This window comes from Zeugodacus cucurbitae, chromosome 5, assembly GCF_028554725.1.
Source record: "Zeugodacus cucurbitae isolate PBARC_wt_2022May chromosome 5, idZeuCucr1.2, whole genome shotgun sequence".
Classification (NCBI taxonomy): Eukaryota; Metazoa; Arthropoda; class Insecta; order Diptera; family Tephritidae; genus Zeugodacus; species Zeugodacus cucurbitae.
The window spans coordinates 36,301,360-36,318,288 of record NC_071670.1 but is presented as its reverse complement, the minus strand read 5'-3'; the positions used below and the strand labels follow the sequence as shown (position 1 = coordinate 36,318,288).

General features: G+C 34.7%; 1 protein-coding gene across 5 annotated transcripts in view; it reads right to left on the bottom strand.

Moving 5' to 3' along the window:
• Positions 1-4,740: 4,740 nt before the first annotated feature.
• LOC105215471 (MICAL-like protein 1) overlaps positions 4,741-16,929 on the bottom strand; it is an 87,201-nt gene continuing 75,012 nt past the window's right edge. For 3 of the 5 annotated variants that reach the window (XM_054231111.1, XM_054231114.1, XM_054231115.1), the window contains 4 exons: positions 7,006-8,385; positions 6,173-6,380; positions 5,474-5,623; positions 4,741-5,404 (listed from right to left, as the gene is read on the bottom strand). In XM_054231111.1, the coding sequence (XP_054087086.1) occupies positions 5,333-5,404; positions 5,474-5,623; positions 6,173-6,380; positions 7,006-8,385 (1,810 nt within the window). In that variant the 3' untranslated portion in view covers positions 4,741-5,332. Of the gene's footprint in view, positions 5,405-5,473; positions 5,624-6,172; positions 6,381-6,853; positions 6,936-7,005; positions 8,386-16,929 lie in introns of those variants that run through there. The other 2 variants (XM_054231112.1, XM_054231113.1) reach the window with 2 other exon arrangements.

Here is a 16,929-nt window from a genome sequence, read left to right as displayed (position 1 = left end):
GGTCCTGTGAATTTCATTGCAATGTCTCGGAGAATTAACAATATTTTGAGTAAAAGGTCAACCATTGGTATTGAGGTCTTCGTATTCTATATACACGAGGCCATAGAATTAAATTTATTCTGATATCTTCATCGCTGCTCGAGTTATACATTGCTCAGTGAAAGAATTAGAAGGAATTTAAAATTGTACTATATGAGAAGTAATCATGAAGGGATGCTCGTGGCTATTAGGGATGGAAAGAGCGCGAGCGGAATCGATTTTTGACTTTGGAATTGACTTCTAGTTTTTCGATTCTGGAAGTCAATTAATCAACCCCGATAGTCGACTTTTGTGACTTAAGTTGACTTTTTATAAATTAAGCAACTCGTACACGAAATTCATTAGATATATCAATATTTTTTTAGTTTTTAACATATTATAAAAAGTATTTTAGGATTTCATTGCATACATTTTGGTATTGGATAATAAAATTGCTTTTTTTTAATTAAAAAAAAAAATTTAAAAATAAATAACTACGAAAACCACATTTCTTCGCCGATTGATCTTAAAAATATTAGCTCATTAATATGCTGAGGTGATAAGCGACTCCTCAACTGATTTGCGATAAGTCCTGCATGTGAAAATAATCGCTCACAGGGTACAGACGTTGCAACTATTGGCAAGTACTTTTTAGCTACTTTCCATAGATACGGATATTCATATTTCATACTTTCCCACACAGTGAACGGATTAGGATTTTGTTTCCGATTGACAGCCGGGCGTGTCAAATATTGTCGTAATTGTATTGGTAATCCTCCAGCCTCATCAGAATCTGCAAGATTGGACCTACAACTCACAGTGTTATCAAAATAAGACCATAAATCATCTTTGTCATCGTTCGTTTTCTGCGATTCCGGACCTTGAATAGCTAATATCTCATCTTGAGGGTTAATATTTGCCACCGTTGCTGCCAATGCTAATTTTCGTTCTGTCTTGACAAGATCAGCTACACAAAAAATTATATTAAGATTAAACTAAACCATAGAAATAATCAAATAATGTTTGCATAATCAACCTACCGACATTAGTTACCGCTCGTGCAGAATCCCGAATACTTTGAAAACCAAACTTTTTATAACGAGGATCAACCAATGTTGCACAAGCGTACAGTTTTACGGATTCAATATTGCCGTATTTTGTTTCGATGTCTTGAACCATTCTCTTTTTCAAATGTCGCCCAATTAAAGTTTCTGGCGTTAACTCTTCAATCTTCTGTAAAATATAAAATCAATTCATTCAATAAAAATTCAAAACAAGATAATATTGCAATAGCTTTGCTAGTTTAATAATGGGAACTTACTTTTCTAAGACTTGAAATCAAAGGAATGCACTTGCTCAATGTTACACATTTCTCAAAACAAACCTCTTGAGTTATTTGCTAGAGAGGTTTTAAGATGTCACGAACTTCTACTAACGCATCGATTTCCTCACCTGTGATCATGTTAGGTGGCTTAGCTTTCGAAGATTTGTCCATCTTCACTTGTAAAAGCACTTTACTGACATGATCAGCAAGCACAATGAAACGGTCAACCATTTCAAAACAGGAGTTCCATCTCGTTCGCACTTCCTGAATTAATTTCAGACGAGAATTTTCAGGCTTGTCCTTCTGTAATTTCAGCAGCTCTGTAGTCGCTCTTTCACTTTGTCGAGAGAATGTGACAATTTGTTTGTTTTGACAATAGCTCACGCAATGACGATTGCTCAGTATGATCTGTAATTAAGTCTTCAAGATTGTCAATAGCATCATTTTCATCAGCGGGTAAGTCGGAAACTTGATTTCGAGATTCAGATGCAGGTGGAGTAATATTAACTTCGATAAGGCGCTGACCAATATTATTTATTACATGTCCAAAACATGAAATGTGTTTCCCATCGCCGAACTCACTTTTAATAGCTCCTTTGATGTTTGCGCCCCCGTCTGAAACGAATACTGCTATTTTACTATCATCAAGACCCCAGTCATTGCATATATTTCTTAATTTCAAGCTCAAATTTTCTATTGTTTTCCTCTCTTCCATGAGATAAGCGCCCAGCTCAACAGTCTTCATCTCAGTTTCTGTGAAGAAAGGTTAATATGTCAATAAAGTTAGATATTTGAAGTTAAAACTGAATGTAATGATTTTTGAAAATAAAATCAGTAACTGACCTTTCAGATAGGTTGCAGTGTTTTAATAAATTTTCTGAATCCTGGTCTTTCTGTGGTACACAGAGGCATATTATCAACAGCGATCATTCGTAAAAGAGCTGTGGTAGCTTGATCATATCTACGTCCACCAGCTAGGAAACAATGAAAATGTATGATAGAAGAAATTAATAAGATTAACGTTGTTTCCTAATTTAATTCACTACTACCTGAAAAAGAATTAGCATTGTTTATACAACGATCCATAGGACCTTGGACCTGAGATTGTACTGTGGTATTTTCTTGAAGAGATGATTTTGTTTGAGGTACCAAAGCAACCGATGGAACAGATGATTCGACAGCGACTAAAACCTAAGAACAAACATGATTAAGTTAGTATCAATATAAAAAATTAAATTGTCTGTGGAGAGGAATAATTTATGTACAAACTTTAAAAAGTTCTTCAAAAGCACTTACTTTTTTAGGCTGAACTTCGAAATCATTGTGACTGTCATTCAATCTTTTCTGAGTTTGTTTTTCATTACATGACGGAGGAGCAATTTTGTGAGCACATTGTAAGTGCTTCATCATTGTTGATGTGCTTTTATTAAACAAAAACTGTTTATGACATAAATCACACTTAACTTTACTGCCATTGTTAACTTTTGTGCAATAGGCCCATATCAAACTGGGAGCCATGATAAAGAATTGTTCAATACTATGTACCGTATATTAAAAAGTTAATTACATCAATTACCGGCGGCAATATAAACATTATATTGTTATAGACCAATCAGAAAGAAGCTATTTATAAAGAAACGCTTCGATTGGTACTTTGTACTTTGTATTGTGCTTTTAAAAGTAATCTTATAGTGATTATCTTAATTCATCAACTGTCAAAGTCATCGAGTAAAAGTCGATTTTAATCGATTCAAGACAAGCTTGAATCGATCCTAAAAAGTCTATTATTTCTAATAAAAGATCGATTTTCGACTAAAGTCAGAGTCGACTTTTCCATCCCTAGTGGCTATTATCCGTTTTCTCCCGTTGTCATAATGTACAAGGAAGTACTAAAGAGGGAAATGTCTTTAGGTTGATATGATGTGCAATTCTCGTTACACAGATCCCTCGATTATTTTTATTCTCGCATTCCCCTGTATAATCCTACCACGTTTCATCATGATGTCACAATTTGTTCCACTTAAGGGAGTCATCTCATGTGTTGGACTCAAATAATTATTATTATTTGCATAAATTGCTTTCACTACTTGTCGGTAGTAAAGTGATTTTTTTTTAATTCGACGACGTTTTAAAGATTCATCAGTTAGAATAAGGAGTTGTTCGAAGCGCTGTGTTGGCAGTTGGAAACTTTGAACGCGTTTATCTCAAAACTTTGTTTTCCAAACATTCCTTCATCGGGTAATCACTATTGGACTATTATCAATAAAAATTCGAAAAATCTCGATTTTTAAAAGCAAAAAAAAAAAAAAACGCAAAATTCGAAATTTTTTTCAAATGACTACCGAAAGTTAAATTTTTGGTATATTTATTTGGTAATAGTCCATTCCATTCATTTAAGCTTACAGATTAATATGCTAATCAATTGGAATCGTGAAGGAAGGGCAACCCCATTTTTTCGAGGCGGGGTATTCAGAACGATGTAACTCATGTTCTACATAATGTTTTTTGCTCAAAATATATACATATTTGTACTGTCGAAATATATGTTAATAAATGCTAATAAACATAAAGCAGTATCTATTTACTGGCCGTGGAAAAATTCTAAAAATCCCTAAAAAAAGACCGTCATATGGTTAATACATAATTTTTAAATACAACATACAACCAAAATTTTAAATACGATTTTTCTTTTGTATGGCAAATCGATCTAAATCAATGCAGTAATCGAGCAAAGGCCGGCTATTTTATCGATTAACTGCTGTGCGAAAAGGCTACAAACTTTAAACATTTGAACTTATTCCAATTTAATTAAATACGCATTAACTCACCACACCTATATTCACCACATAATCCTTACTAAATGAGAATATAAATTTACTTAATATTCCGAGGTGTATTAACACTATTTCATTTTGGTAAATATAATCACAAAATGCTTACTATTTTCCACCAAAAATTCCATTCAACTACTGGTAAACAAATAGTTTATACCAAGAAGTTCATCGCTTACTATGTATATGCGTACAATAAAACCAAGTTTATTTATTTTGGCTACATAAAATATATATTCTTTATAAATTGATTGGCGTGTGCACATTTGAGTGTGTGTAGACTTTACATAACGTATGCATGTTTGGTATGTGCCTTCTGTAATGTAACTTCTGCATGGTGAATCTGTAAATGAATGCGCACGCATGCGTATTGACGCTAACTGTAATTGACACTTCTTTTCATAAATGTACTTAAGTGTATGTGTGTGTGTATGTCAACATATAGTACATACAGACATACAGCCGCCAAATCATCGCCTTAAAATGTTATTCACTTTATATTTCAGCAATGTGACCTTTAAACAAAAACAACAACAAAACTAACAAATAATCAAAGGAGAAATAAAATGCAATTATGTGTGTGTTTGTATTTGTTTTTTATGTTTAGTTTAATTTAACAGTATAATACATGCAAAATATTTGTTTAATAATATATATGTATATGTATAGGTAAGCTTATATTTAATTAACATTACGCAAGTAACACTGTGTGTGTATATATGTATGTGTGTGTGTGTCATTTCTTTGTATTAAAAAAAAACAATAATAATATTATGAAGGCAGGTGTTTTAAAGTGAAAATGCTGAGATTTCAGTTTAGGAATGAATACAAAAATAGAACTTGGAAATCAATTCATCATTTCATTTATAATTTAATTAAAGCCAATGAATGTTTGAAAAAATGAAAATGAAAAATTTAAATAAAAATTACGAGCATGGAATTCTTTGTATTGGCTGCACGAGCGTGTAGACATTTCACTAGCAAAGTGTTCGTCGCATTCTTTTTAGACACGCTGCAGCTTGGGAAATTTGTTTGAAATCAGCTTTTTAGCGCAAGAAAATCAGTTGTTTTCGAAAATAATTTTGTCATTGTATTATCACAAAGCGGCTGTAAGTCAATTATGCTCAATTCAACGGCCGGAAATCATCGCAGTTTCTGTTTAAAAGAGAAATTTCTTCTTCTTCTTCTTCAATTTCTGTTTATCCATATTTAGTTCGGATTCATCAGCATCCTGTGAAGCATAAAAATAATTTGTTATTATTTCAATATTCTAAAGCAATATCAAATTTCATGCAACAACCTTGTCCGCATCGATTTTCTTGCTTTTGCTCAGCTTTTTCGACTCCTTCTGTTTCTTCTTTTCCTTTTTGGAAAGTTTGGATGTGATCTTCCGCGAATCGGTGTCTTCTTCACGCTGCGCGGTATGCAATTCTAAACGTTGTTTAATACTCTGAAAATGAGATTAAAAAATAGTAAATTATTATAAAACAATTCTTAGAACATTAGGGTGGTACATAAATGATGGAAAATATTAAAAATTTATAATTAAAATTTTTTACAAAAATAATTGTTTTCAAGATTTGGAGTTAAAGAGAATATAAAAAAAACAACGAGAAAATATAATTAAAAGTGTTGCCACATGTTTTAAAATAAGAGCATAAAAAAATCAAATTTTTATAAGTTTGTGCAAAGAAATTTTTGTTAAACAGTATATATATTATTATTATGTTTTAAAAATTGTATTAATAAATGGAGTTGCCATTTTTTTTTTTTTTTGAAAAATTAAGAATAACAAAATTTTTAATTATTTGAGCATACTCAACTTTGATTAAAAACATTAAAGAAAATTAATTAATACACATAATTTAAAAAAATTCATTAAATTTAACAATTTCGGGAAACTCGTTTTTATAACATTTGCTTGCTTTCTGAATTAAAGCAAATTCTTTGCAATTCTCTTATTACATTATCTTTGAGTCCATTTTGTTATAACACTTACCAAATCTTCTTCGGCTTCGCGCAGTCGATCCATTTCCAGACATTCCACGACCTCATTACGCAACTGCACCACCTCTACTAAGCGTGCTATGAGCGTTTCTTCACGCGCTTTATCCGAATCCGTCTTATTGCGTTCCGGTTGCGCCATCAGCACGCGTATTTCATATTCCAAATCGGCTTGCTCCTGCTCCAAACGATGTTGGCGGCGGCTGTGTGAAGAGAAAGATGGGAAAGAGAGTTAGTTTAAGCTTTCTTCAAAGTTTGCATTTGGTATTCTACGATGTTAATTAATTTGTATGTACTATTCTGTTACAATGGAAAAAGTGCTTAAGTGCTGAAAGTCGTACCGAATTTGTACCGAATTTTTTTTATGTAATTATTTCATCTATATTTGTACCGAAAATTCGATAAATATATGAAATTCGGTACAGAGGGCCGAACATATCATCCACATGTTAAGGAATCAAATTTATGTTTATTCAATTATTTGTGGTACCGAATAGTAGAAATTTTAATTTTGTTGTACCGAGAATGCAATTGTACCGAAATTATTAAACTACGGTACATGCAGAAATATGGCACAAATAGCCTTCTTGAAACATTACTTTTAATCAGACTTAAGCACTTCTTCGTAAAAGTACCGTTAACTCTAATGTACCGAATACTTTTAACGAAATTTTACCAGCATTCCGATTGGTCTGCATATTTAACTTTTCTGATTGCTTGAGCATTTGCATGACATTTTGAACAAGTGAACTATTGAACTATTGATTAAATTTTATGAACCGGTTAATTAATATACTTTATTCTAAGGCAATTTCTCTTAATACTTACAGGTACATGAGTTCGGCTTGCCGACGAAACAGTTCGTTCTTCTCGTTAACCAACTCGAACAATTGCAGTATGAGATCCTCGACCTCCTTCGAGTTCTGCACACCCTCCCCGCCACTTGTGCTTGTTTTCTTGCCGTCTGGCGCATCTTCCGCTGTGCTGTTGGCGCCCAAGAGTTCACCATTTTGTCCCTCGCAACGATCGCGTATCATTTTCTCCAAAATAACACCTTGCTTCTCCAGACCCTGTTGCTGCACTTCGATTATGTCCAATTCGTGGCGAATCTCTTGCAGCGGCAACATTTGCAACACCTTGCGCGGCGGTATGGGCAATGCTGGCGCTGGTCCCTTACGACGCTTCCACTTGCCGTGCGCTGATTTGTTATATGGCGTCGTGGTGATGTCGCAGTCTTCTGCGCCTGAAGAAGCGGAAATTTGTGATTGCCGATTGCGATTCTGCGCCTCTTTATTGTCCTTCAACTTCTCCAATTGGCGATCGTGCAGCCCGCCATCGAGCAGCGAGTTGGACTCGCGTGTCGGCGTCTCTAGGCAGGGCGGCACAATGACACGCCGATACACGACATTCGTCTCCTCTTGCTCGCTATAACGCAATAGCTGTTGCTTCTGTTTCGCATCATCACACTTGCCGTCGCCATCGGCGTTAGCGTCCGCGTCCAAGTGTTCATCATCGTCCAGCAATAGACTGGCATCTAACGGTATGATACGACGTGAGCTGCGCCGACTGGCCTGGCTGCTCAGCTCATCATCGTTGGCTGTCGTCATCAACTTCATGCTGTCCATGGACAACTGTTTGTTACCCTCCAACAATGCTTTCTCTTCGTCGGATAGCTTCGAGTCGGATGTTTCACTTTGCAGAGGGTAATTAAGCGAGTTTTTTGGCGCCGTACCGTTTGTATGCTGTGCTGCGGGCGATTCTGTGGGCAGCAAACTGGGATCAAGGCGCGCGGGCTTTGGTGGCGCCGGCGCGGGACGCTTCTTACGACTCATTTTCGGTGTGCCGACAGTGCTCGAACTCGGTGTGGATGCTTTGGAGCTGTCGGTCTGGCGATCGCTTGGGATGGTCGACGTCGCCGATGGCGGCGGTGGTGTGGCTGTGGGGAATAACTCCTTGGCGAGCGGTGTGGGCGGCGCGGGCGCTTTGCGTGATTTGCGCGAACGTATTGTGCCACCAGCTGATGAAGTGAGGGAGTTATTCGAGCCGCGCAGGTCTGTGTTGCGTTGCAGGCTCTGCGGTGTGCTGCCGAGCGAATTGGCGCTGCCATAGTAATCGCTGGAATTTTGCAGAATGTACGGTGAGATGGATTGTGCGGATTTGTTGCTGAGACGTGGCGTGGGTTCCGGTGTGGGATTTTGTGATTGTGATCTAAGTTTGTGCGGTGGTATATATTTGTATTTAAGCATTTTTGCAAATATTTTTTTTTATTTTAAAGTTATTTATAGGTGCTTAAAGTGCTGTAATATAAATTGCTGTCGACATTTTAAATATATTCGCTTGAGTAACCGCTTCAGGGGCTACTCAAGTTATTTAATTTGCTTTTATTTTTAATTTAAAAAAATTTAATTTAATTTAATTAATTGTTGCTTCCAATTTTTACAAGTTCAAGCGCTGCTCTTGCGCCAGCCAAGCGCTGGACCCTACTAATTACGGTATAACGCCAATGAGCGCTAAGTCCGACTTTCATTCGATTGGTCCGTCGCCAAAAACTTCAATGCCAACTTTATCAGACGTCAAGTGAATACCAATTGTTCTCAAACAATGGCGAAAATTACGGCGGAAAACTAAACGAAAACACGGCTTACTGTTAGGCAAGCCACGGTGTGTATAGGGTGAGCACTATTTTGCGAAATTCTTGAAATGAAAACAAATTGCGAAAAGTAGTCACCACATTGAAGCCAAATAAGCCACATAAAAAGCGAACAACAACATGCATTCCAACAACAAAAGTTATAACTGTTGAAATGTAAACAGCTTTATAGCCCACAAAAGTGCACAAAAACCACAAAGCCCAAATGGAGTGCCTACAAGTGTCTTTGCTTTGTAACTTCAGTTCGTTGACCAAAATGTAGGCAAAATAGCAAACAATAACACGCTTACATGACCCGCTGGACGCTCATTCGCACTTAGATAGAAATACGTATGTACATTTATGGTTGACATACAGGGTGGTACATAAAGTGGTTGCTTTCTTGGGATTCAAAAATATGCAAATCCTTATAGATATTCTGTATATAAGATTTCTACTGAGAGCGGGCTTTGAAGAAGCGCTGTCTTTTTAAACAGTTTTTGAAGATCTTACTGGGTACAACTCATTAATGTCCCATAATAACAACCTCGGGTCCGGAAATTTTTTTGAATTAATCGCATACAATCCATAATTTTTATAAAAACTTCCATACGCAATAGTTTCCAATGCCAAAACTAACATATTTTTAAAGTACAGCAGTATGTGAAGCACCCTGTATTGCTATAGAATTTTTTATCCACTTAACAACTCCACCTATTTGAAGCAATCAACTCACTTAAGCACTCATAAACTCATAATTTCCTGTACAACTCACTCACTCAACTCATTCATTTGCATATCAATTATGAGTGGCGACTGAAAAACGTCGGCATTCACAACAATAAGCCGGCAAGCCAGGAAGCAATAAATGCAGTCAAAGGTGCGCAACACGTCCGCTGCTTACAATGGGGTCTCTTGTGTTACATAAATGGCGAAACATGAATAATAGCGGCACATTTCTACAGTTAGTTTATGACACACATACAATCATTTTGGACACACAATATGGGGCAGCATTTGCGCAGGCGCATTGAAATTATACTAATTTAATGAGCGCAGATAATAGGTTTTAGTTCTAGTGGAGAAATTAAATTTTGTTAGACTACCACGAATGAATTTTGGATATTATGAGAGAGTTTTTTAGGTGAGAAAGCATTTAAAGAACTCACGTGAAGCGACTATTATTTGAAAGAAAAACTTTTTTGGAAAATATTCTTGGTTTTTCTGACGTTCGGCAAGCTCAGGCGCCTGAGACTAAACCTTTCATTAAACGTCTTCATGACGTCACAACAACATCCAGATACTTATTACGATTATATTCGACTACGAATTTCTAGTCTGGGGCGACTTTTCTCACACTAACCTAATCTAGCTATATATTTTCAATATGCTTTTAAGAAAGAGACTATCGGGTTATTTTCATCATAAAACAATTAAGTAAGCTATTTGATCTTAAATCCCGACCATTTAAAAAGTACCGATAGTCTCGTCGGAGCTCATTGTGAGAATTCAATAACAAATGAAAGAACAAAAATGAATAGTAAATTGTAAATATTGAGAATATAATTAATGTGGTTACGAAGCAAGTATATGACTGACTTAGAAAGAGACATATCTTGGAACAAAGGATGGATTTATTGAGAATTTTAACAAGTTGAAAGAAAATATCAATAACGGAAAACTTTAACGAAGATTCTTTTATATGGGTCCATGACGGGTTTATAGTTCAGAATCGTGAACGACAAACAAATATGTCTCTAAAAAGCTTTGACCTAGTTCGAAACATCAGGAATATATGTATATTGTGAGACGAGAGCCGAAAAATCATTTTTAGGGTCTATATTAGAGATCGTATTAAGGCATATCAGACTATTGAGTATCTGAAGCTTAGTGAAGTCTCAATAATGGTTTAGAGTTTGTAACTACTAATTTCATAAAATCCTCCAACGTTTTCCAATACGAAAATAGTTTGAAATACACAATGTTGCCACTTATCGCAAATAAATAACTAAAGTATTACCACTTCCAATAATTTTTTTTATTTATTTTTTAAAGCCCGAAATTATAGTAATAATCATTACTGTCAAATAATCATTACTGTCAGAATACAATAAATGTAATAAATTGAAAATACCACAAACACAACAACAAAAGCAATCACAGAATCATATGTTATTAGAAGGCATGTTGCACGCCCACAACAACAACAAGCAAAAAAGTAATCAAACACACCGACTAATTACAAATACACAGGCGTGTAGGAGTTTACTTTAAATTGAGTTTGCGCAATGGCTTGTTGTTATATAATGTGCAACGCCCGCATTGAATGTTTACAATTACAAGGCGCAAATACGCGACGGCAGATTAATAACTTTGCTTTCAATATAATAAAAAAATCAAGAAATAATCATAAACATTCAGTAAAAAGTGAGGAAATAAAATATTGTTACCAAAAAAATAAAAAAAAATATCTAAAATGTTTAAAAATTAAAAAAAAAATATACTTAAAAGACATAATTAAAAAATTGTTCAAAAATAAATTTATCAAAAATTAAGCGACAAATGCGATTTAAATAAAAGAACGCGTCACGGAAGCCAAGCCAATGCTTAGAAACTTGAGTTAAGAACCGCACATTGCCAGCCGCCTTTAACAACTGAAATGGGAGACAAGCTAGCATGACATACATTTTGTACATACATACACACAAACGAGTACATATGAGATTGGCCATAATAATAAATACAAATGTATGCTTGTAGACAACAAAGCTTGCGCAAACGCCGCATTAGAATGAAAAAGTCTGGTAGGTTTATAATTTTTTTTTTTTTTTCAAATAAGGAGTGATAAAAACTAAGAAAAATTAACTACAAACGCCTAAACAGTCTTTTTTTGTTGCGCTGTTGTTGGCAGCTTAATGCGTCATGCGCACGCTCAAACAGAAATAAACAGACAACTTGATGCTTCCACATATGTATAGACGTCAAACAGACAGCGCCACTCTGATAACAATGAACAAAAATCGCAGCAACAAATCACACACACGAGCTTTGAGCCGCTGGCGCGCATGCGTCAAACAAGCCGACAGCATTGTGGCATTTGCCAACTCATGCATCAGTTTGACAGCGATGATTTTAGACGCGTTAACTCGGTTAAAATCAAAAAAAAGGAAAAATGTTATTTCAGTTGAAAATCATGAAAATCCACATATGTACTTTTTTGAAGTAAATGGGGCAGTCGGAAAATTGGTCAAGTGGTTTGCCTCAATTTCGTTGTAAGTACTTGTTTTTGTGGCTGGTTGCAAAGTCGAAATTTTCAGTTGGGAGGTTTACTGTATGAACATTAGGGTGGTCCAACGCAACAGTTAATTTTTAATTTTTCAGTTTACGCTGCTAAAACACTAAAACTGCAACCCTAAAACAATGTTTTCAGATGCTTTGATATTCAGCACGCTATTCAGCTATTATTTTCTTGTGCTGAAAGCCAAAATGTTTGGAGTCCCAGCTCAAAGATTGCATCATTTTAGTGTTCAAACAGACTTAATATATAGAACAGGCCCGTAAAAATGGAAGTCAAAGAATTTATACTATGCTGAATAAGAAGAGAACGACTTTTCATCAATTTTATTTATTATATATTAAATACAAATTAGGGACAGAATACTAAAATGAAATGAAATGAAAGACCGTTCTCCGCAAAAAATTATGAAACCTTAATTATATCGAACTGAGCTATTCTTTAAGGCTAGTTCCATAGCCAGAGACAGCGATGTCTGTGTCCAATGTTTATTAATTTTTTTTTTTCCCTAAAACCTTAACTATTGGATGTTATAACGCCCTACAGCTCAACCAACTCGATATAAAAATTTAAAACTGGGCGGTCTAAGGCAGCATTAGTCAGCGAAACTCATCATTTATTCGAAAATATAAATTTTCCTGCACAAAAAATAATTGCCACCCTCATGCTTATAAGCATTTACGGAGTACTTATTCAGACCCACATTACAAAAACGGTTCTAGAACAGCATTGTTTACGCCGTTAAACATTTGCAAAGTCACGCAAAAACGGAAAATGGACATAAAAACGTGAGGTTTTTTGCACTTAGAAGTATTAATATAAAAAACATATAAGTTCAGTGTTGCCACTTTGAGATGACTTGACAAAAATTTTTAGTTTTTTCAAGTAAGGGGAATAGACTGGGTGCTTGGTAACTGAAGTGACAACACTAGTAAAATACAAATAAAGGGTGTTTGATTTCAGTTTATGCGACAATTTTGAAAGGCATAAGATTTCTAATCTTGTAAAGTCGATAATGCTCAATGTTTTTTATGATGAAATTTTTCGAGTAGATTGCAAGAATTTCAAAATTTGATGAATTGAATTCAAGTTATATAAAGAAAAAATATAGAAAAAAAATTTAAGATCAAATTTTTGTGTAGCGAGATAGCTAATCGAACTCAAAATATTAATATAATTATTCTTTAATACACGTTTATGTGCAATCACTCTCGAAACACCCTTTAATTTGCAACACATTCTACCTGACCATCAAACTGTGCATGCGTACAGGTATTTAAGGTAATTGTGCCACTGCCAACGATAAAAGCAGCAGCTCCAAATGCAAACAAAAGGCCGAATAATGTTAACACATACATGAGTGTCAGAGATGCCTCCTATTGTCCGTCGGCGGCAACCATAAGTGGATAATGGCAATAAAAATGTATGACCATTTAATGCCAACAACAAAAAATATAATATGTTGTAAGCCTCATAAAAGTAACAAGGCACCTTCACTCACATAACAACAACAAAAATAAAAGAGAGAACAGCACATGAGATTATAAAATACTCTAATTTTAGACTTGCCACTTGCATACACAATAAAACCGTATGAATTTGATATTATTCTTTCGTTTTTTTGGAAATAAACTGGCTTAAAGTAACTCACATGAAAGATAGGAAGTCAATACTCAAAGACAGGTAACAGAAGGAGAGTGTCACTAGTCTAAGAAGATGAGTAAGGCAAATAAATTATAATATGAAAAGGCTTATCTGTGAATGAAAGTGTTTACAGAACACTAAAAATTATAACCCAGATTGGATAGGCTTATCTCTTAATGAGTATAAGATGACATTCGGATTGTGGTTTAACAACTAGAGGGTATCGTGTTCCCACGACAATCGGTACCACGTAAACAGAACAGACTCCAAATATACTTAGAAACATTACAACAACAACCAAATAGGATTCACTTTAACTTAAAAACTCACGATCACTAAAATTATTGGAATTCCTATCCTCAGAGGCTTTCACAAGTATTGTCTTTTGTTCTCAGATTTTTGAAAACTTTTACTACTTTTGTTTTATGCTATTACAACAAAAACAACTGACTTTCCATAAAATCCCATTTCATAACCTCACAAAAAGTATTGACCAAATATTCAACAAGTAGAAATTGGTAGTAAGAAACTAAGAGAGTCGGAAATTGAAGATGTAGACTCGGAACGATCCATATATATTCGATAGACCTTGACACAAACGATCCTACATACGCTAAATTCTCTAATGGTTCTACCAAACCGCCTCTAGGTTGTCAATTAATATCCATGAAACTGCATTTGAAGATTGTTAGAACTCTTTACAATAATGCTGGATGGAACGATGTTTTGTGAACAATCTAATGACGTTTCAGAACTTTAAAGTGAATATTAAAGAGACAATAAATTAGAAAGAATCAAAATTTATCGCCTAGATTTTGAAATCTAGATCTAGATGAACTAAAAAAAATGTTTGTTATTTCAAAGAAACCAGCATTGTATAGAAAGAATTTAATGCTTGGTTAAATTTCATAAATCGGCAATTGAACCACCCTGTAATCTTCAAAATGTAATAAATATACAAATTATAGACTCAAGCCCTTCTAATTAGCGCCATATGTTAAGCTATACATCAAAATAATAGGCTGACGTGCTCTATTTAATTCTGCCAGAACGGCGTTGCAATACACTTTCGAACTACCGCAGAAGGTAGACACAAGTGACAGTTCATCAGCGACCCCACAGCAACAGTTGCAGAGAAAATAAGCGACCAGCTGATGCACACTTGGCTGTCAAGGCGGCAAGAAGAAAGAAAGCGTAAATCGCCGTGCGCTCCATAAAACCGACATTAATCAACTCTCCGCTGACACTTTAAGCAACAAGTTGTTGTGGTTGTTGTAGGTCTTAGGCAATAGCACACACAAATTTGTTGCTAACAATTTCTTATTGCTTTCGTCACTGCACGGCCACTAAACTTGAACTGAAATACACTTTTTGTTTTTATTGTTAACACTGTAAATTTGTAAGATTTTTATTTGTCGAAACGCACGCTTGTTTATGAATCACTTGACTTCTGCTTTCTGCAGGTAGCTTATTATACTCGCGCACACAATTATTTATATACTTTTCTTATTGCGTTGGCTCAAAACACTTGTACCGACTCGTATGTGCTGACTAGAATGACTGACGTAGCCGTGTCTGTGCATGGGAGCTGCAGCCAGCAGTCAGACTTCTTGCTGTTATGTCAATTACGAATTTGTTTACATTGAGTTGAGTGCGATAGTGGTGCGGAGGTTGAGTGAAGTTGTGAGTTGAAATATCAAACTCAATTTTTGAGTGGAGTTTTTGTTTTGAAAATTTTAGTTTTTAATGCAATGAAAACATTGTAAATTTACAGCAAAAGGAACCATTTCGAATTAAATAGTTCGTCATTAATAGTTTGAAAATTATAATTTTTCTGTGAGCCGAGTTTTTGAAAGGTTATTTCGTAATAAGACTGGAGTTTTTGATGAAATAAAAATTTGAAAATTTTGGGGTGAAGAAAAAAAAATTATTTAAATATTGATAATGTCACAGACCGCCAGTTGAGATCCTACCTTAATTTCGAATAGTTCTTGAATTTTGGAAAAATTATAAAAAAATCAAATCAATATATAGATAGGTCTAACTAGCATCTGCAAGTCTAATGAATACTAGAGGACTTGTTTCTCTTCGAAGAAAAAATTAAAAGTGAAGATCTCGTAAATGAATTTTCAAATTTTAATTTTAAAGTAATAATTAAAAAAACAGCTCTTCTACAGCTATTTGCTTTTTTTATAAATTATGTAATTTAAAAGGGAAAAATTAAAGATTTTAGTAGGAAAGCGAACATTAATTTCCAGACAGTTCGTTCTAACGTAACGGTAAACGTGCCAAATTTGTCCAAAATCTTAGTACTGTCATTGCAGAATTTTCTAAATTATTGGAGAACAAAAACAATAACAACACGATCATTGCAGATATGTTCTTTTGTCGAAGTTATTATGCTGTTTGCAAGATAGGTTAGGTTCTAAGATAAGATAAGAAGACAACTAAAAACATTTTCTTTTTTGATAACAAATGAATCTTCTGTAGATAAATGGAAACATTCGTTCTGCTTAGACGATCGCTTTCAATTGCAGTTAGTTCGCATGAAAAGTTAGGTTAGGTTAAAAAGATTGACCTCCGCGACAGGTTTCGCGATGGATCCCATAGCTAAAGGTTCCAGTCGGTTGTTATGCCAGAAGACTAAAAACTAACTAACTAAAGGAGTCCCTTACGTATCGCCGAAGCGATTTGAGCCTATCAGAAATTTTATGAGGCGACTAATTTCTAATTCAGCAAGTTCGCATGGTTCGCCTAAAATGAAAGGCTTAAAGTATAAATCTAATAATATAATCTCGAAATCGAATATTTTGTACAGATAAAATAGAATATTGGAAATTATTTTTGTTTTCGATATTTCAGTTGAGTATACTAGTGTTAGAAAACATCTTGTAAGTCTGAGAAGTTCGAAATTTTTCAACTTAACCTCAATTTTAATTAAGTTTCAACAATGTTTCTAATTTATACTCATTTGTAATAATTAATGCAGAATATCAATGCTAAACAATTTAAAGAAATTCTATAATTAATGAAACGAGTTCTAGCGTGATCTCCATATTACTGGTTTGCCCATTTACGGACTAAAACCCTAAAAGCTGCAGCAATGAAGAGTGCTTTAACTATATTTGTATGTAAATTAAGGTTCAGCCCACATTGCGATATGGCAAACTGGGACGATGTGCCA